General features: G+C 41.5%; 1 protein-coding gene across 1 annotated transcript in view; it reads right to left on the reverse strand.

Annotated features, from left to right (window-relative positions):
- Positions 1-21,708, reverse strand: part of SLF2 (SMC5-SMC6 complex localization factor 2) — a 48,976-nt gene that overhangs the window by 14,064 nt on the left and 13,204 nt on the right. Inside the window, exons 4-13 of the mRNA XM_026650955.2 lie at positions 21,142-21,199; positions 16,064-17,235; positions 13,566-13,648; positions 12,584-12,703; positions 11,769-11,936; positions 6,273-6,375; positions 4,252-4,327; positions 2,499-2,640; positions 1,622-1,724; positions 506-682 (exon numbers count right to left, since the gene is read on the reverse strand). Coding sequence (XP_026506740.1) covers positions 506-682; positions 1,622-1,724; positions 2,499-2,640; positions 4,252-4,327; positions 6,273-6,375; positions 11,769-11,936; positions 12,584-12,703; positions 13,566-13,648; positions 16,064-17,235; positions 21,142-21,199 — 2,202 coding nt within the window. The remainder of the gene's footprint in view (positions 1-505; positions 683-1,621; positions 1,725-2,498; positions 2,641-4,251; positions 4,328-6,272; positions 6,376-11,768; positions 11,937-12,583; positions 12,704-13,565; positions 13,649-16,063; positions 17,236-21,141; positions 21,200-21,708) is intronic.

Consider the following 21,708-nt stretch of genomic DNA (forward strand, 5'->3'; position numbering starts at 1 on the left):
CTGCATTGCATTTGTAGCTAGTCAGCCATGGATATTCCAGGTTTATTAATTTACAGTAGGACAGTCGAGGTCGTATGCCAAAAAAAACTCGCTTGCCAGCTACATTTAGGATAATGCTTTGCTTCATTCTTTCAAGCAGACATTCTAAATGTACAAGAATTCTGTTGAGTCAGATTCTTGTACATGTCAATATACTGCTCACTTACAAACAAGACAGACAAGCACAATGGCAAAGAAACATTTACACTTATCCCGCTCCCCCACATACTCAGTCACTGCCCCCTGGAATCATGGAGAGATCCAAAACTCATCTTGCTTATATTGAATTTTCCAACAGCGATTTTGTTATTTACGTTAAGAAATTTTTTGCTAAGTCAAAAACACAAATCAGGATGACCATGTGAATGTACTTAAATATGGGCCAAGGTTTAAACAAGAGAGGATTTCCTTGGACTCAAGCTGTAACTTTGTATACCTAGCACTATACAATTAGTTATGAAGTTACCTTGGCATCCCAGTCTCTGATATTTTTCAGTAGTTTTAACAGTAGGCACTGAAAATCTATCAATGGAATTTGCTTCAATAGTTTTTCCAGGCTAATTTTAAATAGCAGTAACAGCAGCAGCAATATTTCTTGGTCCGCATAACCATCCGGATACATAGTTGTACAAAAACCAAGAAACTTTTGGGGGAAAAAAACAAACATTAAATTATGAGATTTTAGTTAAATTACTACAGTAGAACCCCATTTATCCGACCCCCTCCTTAACCGGCTCTCTGCATTTACGGAACAACCAGGACTCCAGAAGCAGGTGATCTCGCCTGTGGCCACTAGATGGCGATGCAGCATTGCATTTTCCCATTATCAGATCTGGCAAGGGGTCCCAATGAGACCAGATAAACAGGGCTCTGCTGTATTTTAAAATATATTGTAGGAGCTTAAATTTGTCAGCAGGCATATTAAATGTGTATTAACTGACGGATTTCCTTTGCAACATCTATCATACAAGGGGACTGAAAGGGAGAATTCTTTCATTTACAGTCGCACATTTTTCTTAAGCTATTCACTCCCTCCTTTCTGTCATTCAGACAGGGTGTCTTTTCAGCTGATTCCAATACAATATTCCCTTGAGAGGCTGGGAAAAGGTGCTGTAGCAGTGGTGGTGATCCCCCATGGAACACACATCCTGTTTATATATGGTGGTGAGTTGCTGACAACCGTCCCAGCTAAACAAACAATACTTGAGAGCATCTAGTCAAAATTATAGACTTTTCAGGTATTACTGTATGGGTTAATCTCACTTTATTTTCTTCTGAAAATATATGTATTCCTTAACCGACATCCTGAGACACACATTATTCTGGATTTCTCAGGAATATTGCTCTAAATATTTCCTATAAACAGTAATGCTATCAATAAAGTTGTCGCTTTCCCTACACAAATGATATGTTACGACAATTAAAGTATTTCCACAAGATATTTTTGAAGCCAGTTAAAAATTTTGTATTTAAATTTTTACTCAGAAGAGCTCTCTCAGGATAGTATTCCCTTCACAAGACATACCCAGTACTACACTCAGACATAGATCTCCCTTAAAAAAACAGCACTGGGAAATCTCACCTTGACCACATTCATTAGGTTGGTTTCTGGCAGACAAGAAAAAGCAGGACCTGCAGAGGTGTCTCCACTTGTTTGTTTTCCCACTATTATTTGCATTTCAGATCTAATAGAAAAAAGAAAAAAAGAAAGAAAAAAAGGAAGATATTCCAAAGCCATTTTGATTCAATTTAAGAAAATATTGCATGGTTTCTTAGAAAGTGTCATAGGGAACAAGCTCTGGGTCTCTCTAAACAGGGGTTCTCAACCTTTTTCTTTCGGAGGCCCCCCCAACATGCTATAAAAACTCCACGGCCCACCTGTGCCCCAATAACTGGTTTTCTGCAAATAAAAGCCAGGGCAGGCATTACGGGGTAGCAAGCAGGACAATTGCCTGGGGCCCCATGCCACAGGGGCCCTCACGAAGCTACATTGCTCAGGCTTCAGCTTCAGCCACAGGTGGCAGGGCTCAGGGCCCCAGGCTTCAGCCCCATGCAGTGGGGCTTCGGTTTTCTGCCCTGGGCTCCAGCGAGTCTAAGGCTGGCCCTGCCTGGAGGTCCCCCTGAAACCTGCTCGAGGCCCCCAGGTCCCTGGTTGAGAACCACTGTTCTAAAGCACTCTTAAGGGTTTGGCCCAATTTCCTAGGTTATGCTTTTTGCAAAACTCAAGTTAAAGCAGGAAGAGCCAAGGACCGATAAACCCTCTGGTTTGTTGAACATTTAACTGGCAGAAATTGTTATAATGGTATGTGTTCTATGTACTATATGGTTAACAGGCTGTTGTACACTGTTAAAAGAGGGCATGACAGAAGAAAACCAAGGAAGCAGCTTCTAGTCTACATTCCAGCACGAGAGAGGATATTTATTGTTTAGAGCAAAGAAAGCAAGAGCAAAATACTTACAAAATATCATCTTCACTAAAGGTGGGCTGTAGATGCTGCAGAGGAAATAAAGATCTAAAAGGCACTCCCATATTGATAAATACAGCCGATATATCAGACAGTGAGGGAATCCACACTTTAGACTGTGCATCACTGATGGAAGCTACAAGTACAAAACAAGAAATTAATGTTTAAAAAGTTAATTTTAGTTTGTTGCTTTTAAAGAAACTGAATATGTGTAATGGCCCTATGCGATGCCAGTGCTAAGCACTACTAACATGAGGATCTTCTGTACATCAAAGTGGAGGCCTGTTATCCTCAAAGCCACCAGGATAATTTTGTAGCACCAAGGTGTGGAGCTTGACACTGAAAGGTGGTATTGGTTGTCCAGTTGAGAGCAGTTTATGATTTAGGTGAGTTTTTGAAGTTGCTGCCCAATCCAGGGTATGATATGTGGAGTGAGAGTTACTTTCAGAGGATCAGATAAACTGCCAGTGGGCCTACTATAATAACACTGGAAGGGTTATGCCTGGCTCTAAGAACAGACACAATTTCTAAACCAGAAAGCATTGTACAGGTACAACTGCCATCAAGCATGAGTAAGTTAACAAAGAGATGATGCTCAAAGCCTAGGGGATATTGGTTTATAGCATGCATTACCATCTGACACACACACAGTAATTGTAGAAGATGCTCTAGAGTCTAGGGGTAGCTAAGTTAAGAAGGGACGATAGAAACTGTCTGAAAAATTTTTCAGACAACAAAAAGAATCAGGATTATAGCTCTGAATTGGGTTAAGTTTTTGTAAACTGGGAGTTGATGCTACTGCGAGGAATACTGAAAACAGTGGGAACTGAGTGCCCCAGGCAGGATCAAACCCTACTCCTATTGAACAACATTTGAGACAAAGATACACACAGTGATGTACAAGACAAAGGAGGACATGTTCCCTGTCCCGGAAGCTTACAATCTAAACAGACAACAGAAATCAAGTACAAAATAAATAGGATGGTTCAGAGAAACTCTAAACCCATACCAGCTTTTTAAAAGTTTATATGAAATGGGTGAGTGACTGCATTTTTAATTAAAAGAATTAGCTGGTAGGCTTCAATTAGTAGCGAGTTTTGAGGGATTTGAATGAACAAAAAAGCTGGAGAATATATGGAGTGGTCAGACAGAAGTCCTTGAGACTGCAAATGAGAGAGGGGAGGATAAGCAGGAAATAAGAGCAGAGGCAGATGCGCGAAGGCAATTTCCATATATGGGGCCCTCTGTTACCACTTCTGCTATTCATCCTGAAGGAAAACCATGCAGCGTTTTCTGTTTAGGGTACTGGTTATAATCATTTGAAAACACTTCCTTCTAGTTTTTAGTCTATGGACTGTTTGCCTATACCTCACAAAATAAATCCAGAGGAAAAGGTAAAGACTTCTGATCTATTTGATCTACTGGACAGATGTCCTAGTTTTAATGCTATTTGGGCAAGGATGGAAGGTAATTGACCAGAGTAATCTTTGTATTGGGTGTATTGCCTCTGCGGCTGTACACTGAGATCATGACCAGCTACATGGCTTGCACACAACCACTGAAAGACTAGTGGCTATGAAATGTGCGCCATATCACCCAGTGAAGGAACCTAAACTCACAATGCGGATCTACAGTGGCAATGTAATCAAAGAGAAGCAGAGTATTCTCTGTTTTTCCTCTTTCTAGATTTGGACCTAATGACCATTATCCTCAGTCAATCACAACTGTCTCTTGTTTAAAGACTCACCATTTTTAATTGTTATTTCCATCAGAGTATCCAAAATCTGCATTGAAACATAGTAGTCTGAATGAACTGACATCATCTGTTGAAAGAAGCATTACAAACTAAGTTACATATTAGTTACACTGAGGTTTTATTAATAAAATAATCTGAATCCTTGTTAAGAGAAGAAACAGGTAACAGAAAATAAATAAATGCCAAAGCCTCCTAAGCAAGGAACAGTGTGAGGCATGATATCACAAGATATTCAGGCTATTTGCGTCATTCAAACAGAGTTCTTATCTTGTGAATGTTTAATAAAAAGTTACATTCTTGCAAAGGATAAGGTCAGAATCCTACATCCCAATGTCTCAACAGTCCATGAGAAGATTCATTCTAGTAGCGGCAACCTCAATGTGAGATATGTCACATGAGGATTTTCCTTCTGGAACGGACTTCTCCCCCAGCCAAGCCACCTGGACAGAGTCTCTCTTCTAACCAGTAGTGAAGGCAGTTGTGACTTGACTTCAACTCTTGGCCAGATAAGCATCCATAAGACAGTACTGAAACACTGAATTCTCAGTAGATAAACTCTTAAGACCTTATTCAAATGCATTAACTATATACATGACCCTTGAAGAGGCGATTGTAGAGGAAGAACTTATTTTGAGTCAGGCAGATTGGGGGAAAGAAAGGAAATGCAGTAGTAAGATCTGCTCTCTGAATCTTGACCTTTTCCCTCAGAAACATTTGAGATGTAGCAAACAGTAAAGAAAAATTGGTAAGGTGGGACAGCAGCATTTCCTAAAACCATCAGTACTGTATTAATCCATTTGGGGACCATCTTCCTGAATATTGTTGCTGAGAACTGGGGAGTACGTTTTTATTTTTTTAAAAGGTATAAAGACAACCCTGAAGAAGATTTCCTAAATGGTCGCTCACGTCTTTTCCTAAGGCCACTGTGGAATGTGGCAAGTGGGCTCCTGCCTTCTGGAATCTTGAACTTTGCCTTCATCTACCTGTTCATTCTCCTGAGGTCTAAGACAGCTCAAACTCTTCATAATCTGTTCTTTACTGTGGAGAATATACACTACAGCCTTGAGCATCTTTTATCACGAAAGACAGGCTTTAAGGCCCTTAACTATAGAAGTGAAAGGTCTCCTTCAGTCGGTTTAATATTTCTCTGGGTCTAAAGAGGGAATGAAGGGCGTGGAGGAGCTCCAGAGAACATCTATGCTGTACAGACTCCTGTACCCACATGTCTGAAGTCAATAGTAGCCACATGATAGACGAGATATTCCACCCTTAGGCCTGTTTCAGGACAGAACCACCCCTGTTGAGGGTCTCTACAGAAGCCTGCTGGTAATGGTGGAAAGGTCACAAGGGAATGGAAACCCTGATTTGCTGTCCAGAGTCAGAGCCCCTTCCCCAGCATAAGGTTCTATGGAATGGGAGCAGGTGTGGCACAGCTCCCTAACCCGTCTATGAGTCCTGACAGAAGGAGCACCTACTGGTCTTCCACTTGCTCTGTTTGGCCTGCTCTGCCTTGATTGGGGAGGGAAGAGGAGGAAAAAAGTTTGGCAGGTGGTCCTACTAGACAGTCTGGGTACAAGAAATTTGATCTCCTAAAAGGGATAGCAGGGATGGGAAAACAGAAGAGAGCTTTCTGTTGCCCCTAAAATAAGATTTAAGACACTAAGATTCTAAAGAATAAGGCAGGATTGCCGAAGTCCTATTCTGTTTGTAATGCCAGGAAGATGAAAAGACAGAAGTGGCATGGCCAAGCCCCGGAACCCCACAACGTCTGAAATGTCTCTGGTGTTTGCAGGAAGAGAGGTGCAGCTGAAATATTTCAGATTGGAGGACAGATCAGGATCCAGAAAGAGAGGGTGATTTAGGTTTAAAATTAGAAACTGATCTAGTAGATTCAGAATCTTGGGTGTTCTAACTGTATGACGTTCACATCACATTTGGTCCCCAAATAAACTAATCATGAATATAATTGTATAATCTAACCTAGGAGAAGTGGAAAATAGTAATGATCTTACCTGAAACAGCCACTTTAAAACTGGTATGGGGCACGGTGTACAACTGTAAGCACAACTGAGGAAACCCTGAGTTGTTAAAGAAAGCTGCTGTGTTACTTCTGATCTGAGAAAATAAGAAAGAGAACAGGAATCAATTTGGTGATAAAATTGATATCTCCAAAACCAGAAAAACAATATTTTTTCCAAGATCTCACTTAACAAGAATTTGAGTTTATGAAACATCCATTACAGATATTCTTTTCACTACATTCCTGATGAAAACAAGTTGTAGGCCATGTCTACGCTACAGAGTTAAGTCACCTTAAGTTTTGTCAACGATCATAAGTTGCTTTAATAACATTGGTGGAGCATGTCCACGCAACGTTCCTTGTGTCAGCTGAGCACGTCCACAGTCATTGCATTGTGGATAGCTATTCCACTGTGTAACTCACCACCCTTTGTCACCCTCTGCTGCTGGGAGCTCTGGAAATGGATCGTAGTGCATCATGGGGATGTGCTCGCCATCCTGTGATGCAATTCTTTCCGTCCATCATTCCATGGACTTCCTACTTCGTTTCCCACGGTTTTTCAATAGCCCTTGTAAACGGTGTGCCCACCACCTGTTCCTGACAGCATGGATCCTCAGCTGTTGACCATTGTGGTGATGAGCATTACGAACACAATGCAGCTGGTCCTGCAGTATTCCATGAGCTGCAGAACACAGTGAATCGGTGATGCCTGCCCTGCAGTCTGCCATGGAAACAAATTATTCAAGATTGCTGCTGGCATTCACAGAACAGCTTGCCACGGTGGACTGTCGGTACTGGGCTCAGGAAACAAGCACTGAGTAGTGGGATCGCCTCGTGATGCAGGTATGGGATGACAAGCAGTGGCTGCAGAACTTTCAGATGCGTAAAGCCACCTTCTTGGAACCTTGTGCGGAGCTCGCCCCAGACAAAGACACAAGGACACCAGAATGAGAGCTGCCCTCACTGTGGAAAAAATGAGTGGCAATTGCTGTGTGGAAGCTGGCAACTCCAGACTGCAACCGGTCAGTCGCAAATCAGTTTGGAGTTGAAAAGTCCACCATAGGTGCTGCGGTGATGCAAGTGTGCAGGGCCATTAATTGCCTCCAGCTATGAAGGACTGTGACTATCGGTAATGTCCAGGAAATAATTGATGGCTTTGAGGCAATGAGATTCCCTAGCTGCGATGGGGCAATGGATGGAACGCATATCCCAATTTTGATCCCTGACCAGCTTGCAACAGAGTACATCAACCAAAAGGGCGACTTCTCCATGGTCTTGCAGGCACTGGTGCATCACACGGGCTGTTTCACTGACATCAACCTGGAGAGGTCAGAGAAGGTGCATGATGCATGGATCTTTCGGAAGACTGGACTGAACAGACAGCTGCATGCTGGGACTTTCTTTCCAGAAGATTCCAATGAGGGACGTGCAAATGCCCATAGTGATCCTTGGAGACTCCGCATACCCCTTCGCTCCCATGGCTCATGAAGCCTTACACCAGGAACCGTGACAGCAGAAAGGAGCACTTCAACAACAGGTTCAGCAGGTGCCAAATGACTGCTGAACGTTCCTTTGGCCAATTAAAAGGTCACTGGTGCTGTCTTTTTGGCTGGTTAGACCTCAATGAGGAAAATATTCCAGTGGTCATTACAGCTGCTGTACTCTCCATAATATTTGCGAATCAAAAGGGGGAAAAGTTTCCTCAGGTGTGGGTCACTGATTCTGAGCAGCCAGAGTGCTGTGCAGAGCCAGAGTGCTGGGACTGGCTAGACCCCTCCAGAGTGGAAGAGAGGTCCTGAATTGCTACGGTGTGCTCCACAGCATCCTCCAGCTCCACCTCCTCATCAGGGTTGAGTCAGCTGCCTCCAGTCCCCCCGAAGCATCCACGAGACTCTTGGTGGTGGAGGTGGGGTCGCCACCGAGGATGGCGTTCAGCTCCTTATAGAAGTGGCATGTCTTCAGTGCTGCACCAGAGCTACGGGTAGCCTCCATTGCCTTCTGGTACGCCTGCTTCAGGCACTTTATTTTAGCATGACACTGCTGCGTGTCCCTTTCGTGCCCCTTCTCCTGCATGTCATTAGCAATCAGCCCATAGGTATTGAAATTCCTACGGCTGGTGCGAAGCTGCGACTGCACAACCTCCTCTCCCCATATATTCAGCAGATTTAACAGCTCCTGCGTGCTCCACGCAGGAACGCATCTGCTGCATAAAGCCAGCATGGTCAGCTGGGATGATGCACACCAAGTAAATGAGGGATATCAAAAATTCCTGGGCCTTTAAACGGGGGAGGGGTGCATACCTGTGTACCTTCAAACTGGTGACCCGAGCAGTCACAAGGGGTATTGCGAAACACCTCCTGGAGGCAAATTAGGGAGACATAATCAAGTGACGCTGCATCCCTCTAACTACATCGCAATAAATTCTATGTCACTCCTCAAGGTGGTTTTATTATGTCAGCATAGCAGGGAAATTACATCAGCAGGAGAAACATTTCAGTGTGTATACCGCTACTGTTTTGCTGACTTTTGTTGACAAAACTGTGCAGTTTAGACAAGGCCTTATTCATAATAAAACTTTTCAAATGCAGTTGACAAATGTTAAAGCAATTAGTCTTCTCTCAATTGTCATAATATACATTGAAAATTTTAAGATTAACAAAGAATAATTTGCTTTCAAATATTCACTTGTCTTCATTAAAAGGCATAATTGTTAAGATATGGCTGTTTTAAAGCACTACTTTTTAAACAGTGTACTAGCTCTATTAATAAAGAAACAAATTCTAAGACTAATTTGGATTCTATTTTTATAACCAAATATATGCACTGCTAATCTGGATCAAACCAGTGCCCCCTCTAGTCCAGTACCCTGCCTCTGAAAGTAGGTGCTACCAGTTCCTTTAGTGGAAAAACAGAAGAAACTTTCTAGTGAACACTTGTGAAATAAGCCCATAGATGAAGTGTCTTCCTAATTAGATACTGGCTTATACCTTGAAGCATGTGTGTTTTTACCCCTTCTAAGCAACCATCTAATATAACCATGTATTTTTTATCATCGGTGTCTAATTTGCTGAATCATTGGCCTCAATTATAACAACTTGTGGTAAGAGTTTCACAGGTTAATTATGCATAGTAGTATTTCCTTTCATCAGTTTTATACTTGTGGCACTATAATCCTATTGAATCTTTTGTTCCTATATTATGAGAAAGAAGGAAAACAAGATAAATAAGAGCATCTAATGTCCAAATCATCATTTTGTATACCTCTATCATTTTATATATATCTATCTATATCTATCTATATCTCTCTCTCTCTCTCTCTCCATATCCCTTCTCTAAACTGAAAGGGCCAATCACCTCAGTCTCTATTCTGGAAATGGTTTCATAAAATTAAAAAAACCACACAGAAAAGATTGACAATTACTTGCATTCCAATATTTTCCTACAGTGGTTAAAAGCCAAATACCACAGCATCATAAAACAAGAGATTCTGGAGGTGAAACTGACTAACTTTAAAAAAGAATAAAAAGACAGCAGCATAGTCTAATTTCCCGCCCAAGCTAAGAGAAATGCAAAAGGAAAATTAAAAACTGAATAGTGAAATGTTAGAATTTTAAAATTGAGTTTTGACCTTTATTGAACTATCAAAGGGGCATAGTGTCAGCTGTGGCTTTCGTGATGTGTATGAAACCATTTAAAGTATTAGGAAATTTTGCTCTTGTGGGTTACACAGGCATACAAAGGATCTTAGTTCTATGATTAAGCCTTGATAATAGGGGTAGGGATGCCACAGATCGTAACTTTTTTAGGTCCCTATTAATTTTATCCTCTGATGGTAGGTGAAGAGAAACCACTTCTGTTTATTTCCCCAAAAGGGAATGAAGAGAAGCTGCTGGAGCCTTGGTTTCCCTCCCCTTCCTCTGGAAGGCAGTATGGTCCAGTGGATAGGGAACTGGATTAGGAGTCAGAAGAATTGGGTTCTTTTCGCAGCTGATGTGTTATGTGACCTAAGACAGGCCACTTCACGCCTCTATTTCCCTTACAACATGGTTTGTTTTGTCTATCGAGATGTCAAGCTCTTCTTGGCATGGACTGTCCCCATTAGATCTTTGTGCAGTGCTTGACACAACTAGGTTTCAGATCCAGTTGGGGCCTCTAAACGCTAATGTAAAACAAATAAAGAATAAAGTGCCACCTCCCTGTAAGGGAAAGAGAATGAAAGAAGTTTGCCATGACTGACTTACCATTTCTTCCAAATTTTCTCATGACAAGACAGCCATAGGCTTAAATCAGTCCTAGGGTTTTTGTCAATGAGGCTCAACTAGTTCTGATGGGCTGCGTGATTAGATACACGAAGGATTCTAGGTTTCATGTCATCCCAGAACATAATGATTAAGTTGTAAAAACTTTTGTTTAAATCCTCCTTAGCATGGAAATCTTTCTACAAACGTGTGCAACAAGTACTACAGCTCAGAGTCCATTTTATGAGACCCTATCTTCTTGGTCTTCCCATACGCAAGCAGCTAACTTTCTTCATTCATTGTATTGTATTTTTCAGTTCTGCCTTAGCAAACTGTCAAGCTTGTGAAGGATTCCATGGGCCAAGGATTCCAAGAGCCAACAAAAACAGGGGGAAGCCCTCCATCTTGAATCTTTCTTCATCCATGCTAATGAAAAATGGAAGTAGGTTGTTCAATGAGCCTTGAGGAGGTGTGACTGGGTTTATAAACCCCTCACTAGACAGGCGGGGGTTAAGGAGCAACTCTGGGCTCAGGAGGCCCTGCACCTCCGCCTGTGCCCAGCATTCTTGGGTCGGAGATGGGATTGAAAAGGCAGCCAGACAGCATAGTTGGGGCTGGCAGGCCACGGAGAAGGATATACTCTAGGAGCTCCAGGGAAGGAGGTGACCCAATACCGCACCAAGTCAAGGAACAGAGGAGCCACAGCACCCTAGCACCGATAGACTCGGACTAGAGCAGGAAGCCCAGAAGGCAGCACTCCCCAGGGACAGCCAGCGAGGATGCAGAGGGAGGTAGGAAGTGACCCAGGGAAGCTGGCTTGAGGTTGATGCAAGGCACTACCAGGTGAGTGAAGCCAAACCAACCGCCTGGGCCCTGGATCAGAACCCAGTGAAGTGGGAGGGCCCGGGGTTCCCTTCCCTATCTGAGAACTGCACCAAGGTAGAGCTGCCACTCGGGAACTGTGCCCACGAGGTGGAGCTGCCACCTGGAGCCCTAACCACTAGGCAGGAGACCCAGGTTCCCACCTACAGGAGGAAACAGCAAAGCCTCCTTTCAAGCAGTGGTACAATTGTTTTGTAAAGCCCTCTGGGAAAACCTCAGTTCCAAATAAAGGGGTTAGCACTGTTTTCCAAGTTAAAGCAGAACTCACTTCCATCCAAAGGTATTTTTTTTTACTCTTCAGAAAGAGTTAGCCATTATGACAGCCTTCCAAATAAAGGGCAACAACATAGAAAAAAAGATATCCTTACCTAAGAAGAAGTTTTTCTAGAGGATTTTGAGGGATGAAACCAGAATTCCTCAAATCAAGGTTATGCTGATTGAAGATTTCCCCAGAATTTGATAAGTGAAATATTTCTTCTCCAGGATGATAATCAGGAATGGCATCAGATACTACCGAAAACCTCTTTATAAATGCCCTGTAATACACACAATTATTCTTGTGAACTTCGATAATTGGTACTTCCTGTCTAAGAAAGTTTAATCCTTGGCTGATGAACATTTCAGCCTTAAACTGAAAAGCCTCTTTAGCCTAGATTCAATACAGTTATTGCCAAGTAATTATATAGGACCCTGAAGACAAAGGAGGAGCTTGCATTTTAAAAAACAAAGAGGTAACAGGGATAAGGTGACAGCAGCCACATAAATCAGGGGTTCTCAACCTTTTTCTTTCTGAGTCACCCCCAACATGCTATAAAAACTCCACGGCCCCCCCTGTGCCACACAACTGTTTTTTTGCATATAAAAAGCAGGGTCAGCGTCAGAGTGTAGCAAGCAGGGCCCCACGCCACAGGGGGCCCCACAAAGCTAAGTTGCTGAGGCTTCGGCTTTAGCCCTGGATGTCGGGGCTCAGAGCCCAGGGCTTTGGCTTTCTGTCCTGGGCCCCAGTGAGTCTAATGTCGGCCCTGCTTAGTGGACCCCCCAAAACCTGCTTGCGGCCCCCCGGGAGGCCCAGACCCCAGGTTGAGAACCACTGACATAAATAACATTACACTGAGTATGCGTGCCCATGTGGGAGACTAAAGAAACTAAAGAACAGATTTAGGTGATATTAAAGAGGAAAAACCTGTGTTCTTCTGACAGATCTCTATCTTCATCAGAGTTTTCTTGCTCTTCCTCTCCAGTTGACGAATTTAGTCTAATTTCCTGTATGTCTTCCTGCAGTTGCTTCTCTAGTTCATCTATCCTGCAGTGGAGGCATGAGTAGAACACTATATTATTGCTAGTCCATTTTTACAACAAACAAGTATGTTCCGTTGTAGATTAGAGTTCAGATCTTGGATTAAAGCATCATGTGAAGCACATTATAATGTGATAAAACTTGCTGAATATACTCTTCTGAGTATATCAGTTTAAAACAAAAATTTGATGAAGACTACTATAGCTGTATGATCCTATTTGTAAATAATATCAAGAAATTATTACTGACAGGTAAAAGATCAATGGGAAGAATACTCTTACTTTAATCAGCTTTTGAATTTACTTCTAGGATCAAGTTCGTTACTAGCTAGACTTTCAATAGTACCCCCTCCCATCATTACAAACTAGCATCACTACACATCCAGCCTATACCTTTGCCTTAAGGACATCTTGGAAGGATGCGAATTGACTGCACCCACCAAACTGGCTGCTGTGATCTTAGTAGGTAGCAAGAAAGATTTGAGAGTCTGATAGGCCTACCTCTATAACAGCAACCAGCTCAGAAGCAGCTACAGTAAAAAGTCTATGCAAGTAATTTTATTTCATGCCTGCCTAGCAGCTGTTTGATGGCCTACAATAAGGGAGTTGATAGGAACGTGAATGAGACTAAGGACAAGTAAAAAATCCACAACTAACACTATGTCTCTTTACTGACAGTCTCATTAACACACATTTGGGTGGTCCCTCTAGGTACAGACTGAGGCACATTGGCAGCAGTAGCCAAATCTTAACTTGCCACTGCTCATGCTGTGCCAGTTCTGGGAGGAATAAAGAACCTATGATTCCACAAGCAAGTTTAGCATTTTTCACAAGTATTAGATTTACCTTAAAATAATAAACATGCTAACCTTTTGGATTCTTCCTTCTCCTTCAAGAGATGCTCTAGGCTGTTCACATAAGACACTTGACTCACAACAGGAATCTTAGAAAGCTGTAATGAAGTAGTATGAAGTTTTTTTTTTATAAAAGGGGAAAACAGTCTTCTTAAGAGGATTTACGGCTAGACAATTTAATCCTTCTGCTCAAGAAGACATATTATATGAATTTGCACTTAGAAACATACAGGAGATCCTGAAAAATAAAATCTAAGCCAAAGAGCCCCATTTGACAGATTACACAACTAATTGCAAAGAGCAGAAACATTCTCTCTCTGACAGACAGCACCGACCAGCAGATGAAACATTGGTCTTACCATCTCAGATCTTAGTTCTGTTTTCAGCTCTACTACAAGCTTCCTATGGTGACACTGGGCAAAAAAAATCACAACCTCTCTAAGCCTCATTTAACCGATATGTAAAATGCATGTCAGATACTGCAGTGAAAAGCACCATATAAAAGTTAAGCAAATACACTTGCTCACTTCTTAAGGAAGTGATGCCAGGTTTTACCAAATAAGGGCAGTAGAGAATTAAGGCTAGTCAATAGAATAGAGGAGTCTAAAACACTGGGCATAGGGTTCAGAACCAGGTGGGTCCAATCACAGAAGCTCAAAGGAACATTTTGGTGGGGAATGAAGAAGCATTTTTACCAGATCCTGCATTTGATTAGCATTTAGAAATTTGGCCTGAGATAGCTTTAGCACAATTCAGGAGCCTTTTTTTCCCCCCTCTTCTGATTTTTGTTCTGTATTGTGTGTGCACCCTTTTTAAAAAAACAAAAAACAAAACAAAACAGGAGACTATCCCACAAAAGATATGGTCATGGCAATTCTTGAGTAACATACTATTTATCTGTAGTGTCCATTTAATTCTACAGACACATACTAGGAAAAATGTTTGCAGTAAATGTATGCAACCAAACATCTGATCTAGTATGTGCCTCTAATTAATGGTCATTACATGTATTATATTTGTGTTTTTTCAGGAAAAAAGACAAACAGCACCCCCACTCTCCCACCCCCATTATTTCAAGAGTTAGAAACAGAATAAAATTTTTATGTAGTCATGATAGTCAAAGTTGCCTTATAAATAAGGTTTTAAAAAAATCAGCTGTTTTCAAGGTAATTAGCCTTCTGTTAGGAGCACTACATTAGGAAAGTCTTACGCTAGAAGTGCTTAAAGTTAACCCTCCTTTATATTTTATTATAAAATATTAAATTTTAAAAAAGCAGCTTTTTTGCCAGGCTGTGCTACTGAACAAATAATTTGTAAAGTGCTAACCTTAAGTTATCCCCATTATACCCATGTAAATTGTAAGATGGGATTCCTCCTAACGGACAGACTGAGGAAAAAAGGAGAAGTGACTGCAGGACGAGTCCTGGCCCCTCTTGCAAGTTGCCAAGTATTCTCAGCTTCCTTGAAATTTAGGCTCCCTCAATAGGACTTCATGCTCACAGGTCAGCCTCCTGAGCCTTCAGAGCTCACTAACCAAGTTCCCTCTAAGCTGCGTGGCCGCTCAGCAGCCTATTAAGCACTGCACAGGTGCTCAGGGCTGCGGTGGGGAGAGATGCCTCTCCCCCAGTCCCAGACCTGCCATGGCCGGGGGATAGGTGCTGCTCCCCAGGCCCCAACCCCGCCCCCTCCCCGGCCCCAACCCAGCCCCGGACCTGCCACAGCCGGGAAGGGGAGTGGTGCCTCTGCCACCCAACCCAGGCGCTGCTGCGGGGAGAGCGAGCTGCGGGGAGTCCTCTCCCCACTGTAGCCCAGGGCAGACGGCACCCCAAGCTCCTCATCCCAAGCCCCACCCCCAGCCAGAGCCTTCACCCCCCCACACCCCAACCCTCTGCTCCAGCCCTGAGCCCCCTCCCACACTCCAAACCCCTCGGCCCCACTCCCGCCACATGAATTTTGTTACGTGCACCAATAGGGCACACATCACCTCCATATTGGTGCACATAAAATTAATTCCGCACATGCGTGGGAAAAATTAGAGGGAACACCGCAACTACTTTTAAATTCATCAAGGTGGATGAACTTCTTGAGACTGGGGAACATCTTACTCAGCAGCCAGCCCAACAAATATTGAACTCCCAAAAGAATTGAAGTTGACCAAGGAAGGATCTTGCCACATTCAAGACAATATGAAAATGTAAAGCCTATTTCTGTTTTAACGGGAAGGGTAAGTGGAAAACAAAGTTCCTGAAACCTCTAATATGCTCAAATGGAAAAGAGCCAAAAGGAGCTTATTTACTTTATGTAATCTCCGCAAATGCTCAGATAGCATAGGTATGAGTGTGGTATAATACACAATAGAAGGAAGTTATAGGATCAGAACTGACTACCCAGTTTTACAGCCAAAGACACAAGACTTTAGAAGAGATTCTTCTTTTATAGGAAACACTGAAGTGTCAGAAGAAACAGAAACACTGACAAATTTGACTCAGATGAAAAAATTTTTAGCCACTTACAGGAAGTTTGGGTGATGGAGTCAAGGTGTCCTGTGAAAGATCCTCAAGACAAGCTCCCTCTGGAGTTCTAACATGTGATTTTGAACTTGAGGACAGGATATCTTGCAGTGGCAAGAGCACTTCTTCATCGCTGTCCAGATTACAGTCAAAACTCTCATCTTCACTATCAGAACTGTTGCTTAATTTTCTATTCAACACGGAAGTTATGTTGGAGCTTTCAATGTTCAACTCATCTGAAATCTGTGAAGAACTAGTGCTATTAGCTGAACATCCATCTTCAAAATACAGTGAACGTGCAACAACTTTGCCAATCTTTACTGAAAATACAGGCTTCTCAAAAATTTCCACTGAAGGCAAGTTAGAATTATCTTCTGAAGTCTTTACAGCATTCTCTTTTGATTTAGAGAAATTCTTGTGAGAATCTGAGGGAAGCTGTACATTATCATCTTTACAAAGGATAGGTTCAGTCTGTCTCACTCTGTTTTGCTCTTTCTTGGTTTCCAATACCTGAGATAGACTAGCACTTTGAATGTGGGAAGAAGAATGTAAGCATTTCATTTCTTCTGTGCACACTGTGTTTGACTGAGTTTTACTCTTTACAGTAGCTTTTTCCTGAGAAAGAGATGTTGGCTTTTCTAAGAGGAAATGTGAGCGGGTTGCTTGCAACGGATTTTCTTTGGTATCTGCAACATAGATTTGGTCATTTTTATTAGCACAGTGTCCAGAATATAAAGGTGATAATTCCTCATATGTGGGTTTATCTTTTTCCTTTTTGTGGCTTATGTCAAAATATTCCTGTGAAAGAGACAAGTCTTCTCTACGCGACATAGCAACATCCTCTAGTTGCAGAACACCATCACCTGGAGAGACTAGTACAACATGTTTAATGAATTCAGACTTTCTATTTTTGCATTTTTCAGATGACCTGCTGAAATGGGGTTCATTCAAAGTTTGTACCACAGGTTTTCCTGAACTTTTCAAATCCATATTCATAGATATCCTTTTTCTTTTTCCAGTAAAGTCTTTTTGTTTGGACAGTGCTGAAGAAATTTTTGAGTTAAGGCGGAATGACTGATTTTTCCATATATTAACAGCCTTTTCAGATGACCATCTTGATAGAATTGGAGAAGAAACTTCAGGTTTTGAAACCTGCTTTGATTGAGATGAATCATCTGTGGAAAAAGTTTGAAAAAAGTTTCATATTTTGTAAAAATTTCAGTGTATCACGTGAAACTGTCTCAACATTCTTTTAAAAAGTACTAAGACAACTGTTAGTTCCTCATTAATGACATAACTGACAAAATGTTTGGGCACAAAGAGCAACTCTCTAACTTAGTGCACAGTATTCAGGCTAAGTTCAGTTATCTTTAGTTGAGATTATACAGGTGCATTACTACTTGTAACTAATTTGGCGATGAAATAAGAACAGTTTCTTTTAAGAAAGGAGCTCAGTATCATATTGGGGCACCTGCTCCATATGCTAGAATTAAAGTATGTTGGACGGATAGTAGCCCAGACTAAGGGAAGAGGGATCATGTCTGAGAACAGAGGAAAGTTTCCATAAGTCTGAAGTAGTTTATTTTAAATACATTTATTTATATCTGGGTTTCTGAAAACTGATTTTGAAAATAACAGAATTAAAAGTATGACAGTAACACACACACTTAACAGATCCCATTCCCTTTTGGATAAAGATTCTCTTAAAATATAGGTACTGATCTTCTGGGTCCTGGTCCAATTCCAACTTTCTAATTAAGCATTATCACCTCTGGCAGCCAGGGGGGGAGGGAGGGGAAGAAGAGAAGACATTAGAAAATGCTACCATATATAAAGCTATTTGCGGTAAGTCCATCCAACTTCAAAAGAGACCCAAGGATGTCTTCTTCTAAAGCTAAGTTTGACACCTGAGACAGAGAGCTGGGCAAAAGCACTGTTATTTTGTAAACTGGTGCTCTAATATGCACTGTGTATTTTGCTATATTTTGATATTTAGTAAACAGACAATATCTCACATGGTCAACTACGAATTAATTTTGTGATGTTCACTTTTTAGGTAAGTATGAATCTGTGCATTTTAAAAAACAGATCAAATGATGTGACCTATGCACAAAGTGACTTAATTAAGGCTACATTTTAGTCATGGGTATTTTTAGTGAAAGTCATGGACAGGTCACAGGCAGTAAACAAGAATTCATGGGGGGGGGGGTGCTGGGTTTTTTTTTGCAGGGCTGGCAGGGGCTCCCTACCCAGCTCCGTGAGTCCCTTCAGCTCCTAGGCAGCAGAGAGCTCCGCGTGCTGATCCCAGTCCCGCCACAAGCGCTGGCTACGTAGCTCCCGTTGGCCAGAAACCACAGCCAATGGGAGCTGCGGAGGCGGGGCCTGCGGGCACGGGCAGCAAGCAGAGCCGCCTGGTGCCTGGCCCCTCCTCTGCCTAGGAGCTGCAGGGCCACACCAGTGGGAGCCAGGGAGCACCCCACCCCAAGGTAAGTAGCCCCCACACCACCCAACCCCCTGCCCTTAGCCCCCTCCCACACACCCAAACTGTAGCACAGGTTGCAGAAGTCACGTAGGTCATGGAAAGTCATGGAATCTGTGACTTCGTGACCTGTGACAGACTCACAGCCTTAATTCTAACGTAAACTCAAAATAATTCCACTGATTTCAATGGAATCACTTTAGGATTTACTGATTTGGTTTAATCATCTTTTTTTAATTCAGTTTATGCAACTTCTATATACTGAATAGTACAAAATTATGGTTTAAAAGTAAAGCAATATATTAAAAAAAAATTATCGCAATTAATCGCACTGTTAAACAATAATAGAATACCATTTAAATATTTTGGATGTTTTCTACATTTTCAAATATATTGATTTCGGTTACAACCCAGAATACAAAGTGTACAGTGCTCACTTTATATTTATATTTATGACAAATGTTTGCACTGTAAAAAACAAAAGAAATAGTATTTCATTTCACCTAATACAAGTACTGTAGTGCAATCTCTTTATAATGATAGTTGAACTTACAAATGTAGAATTATGTACAAAAAATAACTGCATTCAAAAATAAAAATGTAAAACTTTAGAACCTGCAAGTCCACTAAGTCCTACTTCTTGATCAGCCAATCGCTCAGACAAACAAGTTTGGTTGCAATTTGCAGAAGATAATGGTGTCCACTTCTTGGTTATGTCACCTGAAAGTGAGAACAGGCGTTCCCATGGCACTGTTGTAGCTGGCATCGCAAGATATTTACATGCCAGATGCGCTAAAGATTCATATGTCCCTTCATGCTTCAACCACCATTCCAGAAGACATGCTGATGACGGATTCTGCTCAATAATGATCCAAAGCAGAGCAGACCAACGCATGTTCACTTTCATCATCTGAGTCAGATGCCACCAGCAGAAGGCTGATTTTCTTTTTTTGGTGGTTCGGGTTCTGTAGTTTCCTCATCAGCATGTTGCTCATTTAAGACATCTGAAAGCATTCTCCACACCTTGTCCCTCTCAGCGTTTGGAGGGCACTTCAGATTCTTATACCTTGGGTCGAGTGCTGTATCTATCCTTAGAAATCTCACATTGGTATCTTCTTTGCATTTTGTCAAATCTGCTGTGAAAATGTTCTTAAAACGAACATGTGCTGGGTCATCATCCGAGACTGCTATAACATGAAATATATGGCAGAATGCAGGTAAAACATAACAGGAGACATGCAATTCTCCCCCAAGGAGTTCAGTCACAAATGTAATTAATGCACTATTTTTTTAACGAGCATTATCAGCATAGAAGCAGGTCCTCTGGACTGGTGGCCGAAGCATGAAGGGGCATATGAATGTTTAACATATCAGGCATATAAATACCTTGCAATGCCGACTACAAAAGTGCCATGTGAAGGCCCGTTCTCACTTTCAGGTGACATTGTAAATAAGAAGCAGTCAGAAGTATCTCCCGTAAACGTAAACAAACTTGTTTGTCTTAGCAATTGGCTGAACAAGAAGTAGGACTGAGTGGACTTGTAGGTCCTAAAGTTTTACATTGTTTTGTTTTTAGTAACAAAAAAAAAAAAAAATCTACATTTGTAAGTTACACTTTTACGATAAAGAGACTGCACTACAGTACTTGTATGAGGTTAACTGAAAAATACTATTTTTTGTTTATCATTTTTACAGTGCAAATATTTGTAATAAAAAATATAAAGTGAGCACTGTATACTTTGTATTTTGTGTTGTAATAGAATCAATATATTAGAAAATGTAGAAAAACATCCAAAACTATTTAATAAATTTCAATTGGTATTCTTCTATTGTTTAATAGTGCAATGAATCACGATTAGTTTTTTTAATCCCAGTTAATTTTTTTGAGTTAAATGCGTGAGTTAACTGCGATTAATCGACAGCCCTAATTAAAAAGTAAAGCCTTTTTTCCCCCCTAAATATTGAAAAGACAAAAGTTGTAAAACTACAACAGTAAAGGTGGCATTTCCAAATTAGTCTTGAATCAGTATTGTGGTTTCTATGTTTAAAAGTTTTAGGAATTCACACTTAATCCTTTTATAGCAAACTGATAACACGGGTCATTTCTACAACATCATAGCCTGATTTAATTATCTACTAGAGAAAGACCAGGTAGGTTAGGTAATATCTTTTATTGGACCAAGTTCTGTTGGAGAGAGAGACAAGCTTTCGAGTTTACAAAAGCCCTCATCTCTCTAATATCCTGGGACCAACATGGCTACAGCACCATTTAATTATATACTGTATTTTAATATTTTCATCAGCTCCAAGTCATTTTTAAACTTTGCCACAACAGACCAAACCATTGCAATACTGAAACAGTTAGGTTTGTTTAATTGACATTACTTAAAAAAATATATATATTTGTGGTAAAGTTTCAGGTTTAGTTTCTTAGTTACTGATGAGCCTCTATGAAATTATGAGAGTCTCAATTCATCTCCATGCACATACAAGCAGTATTCAAACTTCAAAAGGAATCTAGCCATTGTCATTTATTAATCATTAAAATGAGGTAACCTGTTTGCTCCAACTAATTCTACATCATTAGCACTGTTGTTTCTACCTGAGGCAGTCTCCCATGAAGCAGAGCTTGATCTTTTTCTTAAGAGACATCCATTGCCCTGTTAATAAGATGAAAAAGAAGTTACTTGTTTGAGCCTGACAGTGTCTTTAAAACAGGGCTCGTTGGTTGGTGAAATAAATGTCGTATTAAATTTTAGAAAAAAAAACAGCAATGCCGTTTCCATTTATTTAAAACTATTTTTTGTTTCTGTTGACTGTAAGGTTCACATCTAACTCGGGGTTCTCAAACCTTCTGACAACAACCCCCTTCTGACAACAAAAATTACTACATGACCCCAGGAGGGGGAACCAAAGCCTGGGCGCGCACGAGCCCTGCCACCCCAGGTGGGGGGACAAAGCCCAAGCCCAAGGGCTTCAGCCCCAGGCGGGAGGCCTGTAACCTGAGCCCCGCCGCCCAGGGCTAAAGCCGAAGCCAGAGCCCCACCGCCCAGGGATGAAGCCCCAGGCCCCAGCAAGTCTAACGCCAGCACTGGTGACCCTATTAAAATGGAGTCATGACCACTTTGGTCCCCACCCAGTCTGAGAACCGCTGCCTTAATTCTAAAGT

The sequence above is a fragment of the Terrapene carolina genome, unplaced genomic scaffold (assembly GCF_002925995.2).
Source record: "Terrapene carolina triunguis isolate 2854851 unplaced genomic scaffold, T_m_triunguis-2.0 Scaffold95, whole genome shotgun sequence".
NCBI classification, from domain to species: Eukaryota; Metazoa; Chordata; order Testudines; family Emydidae; genus Terrapene; species Terrapene triunguis.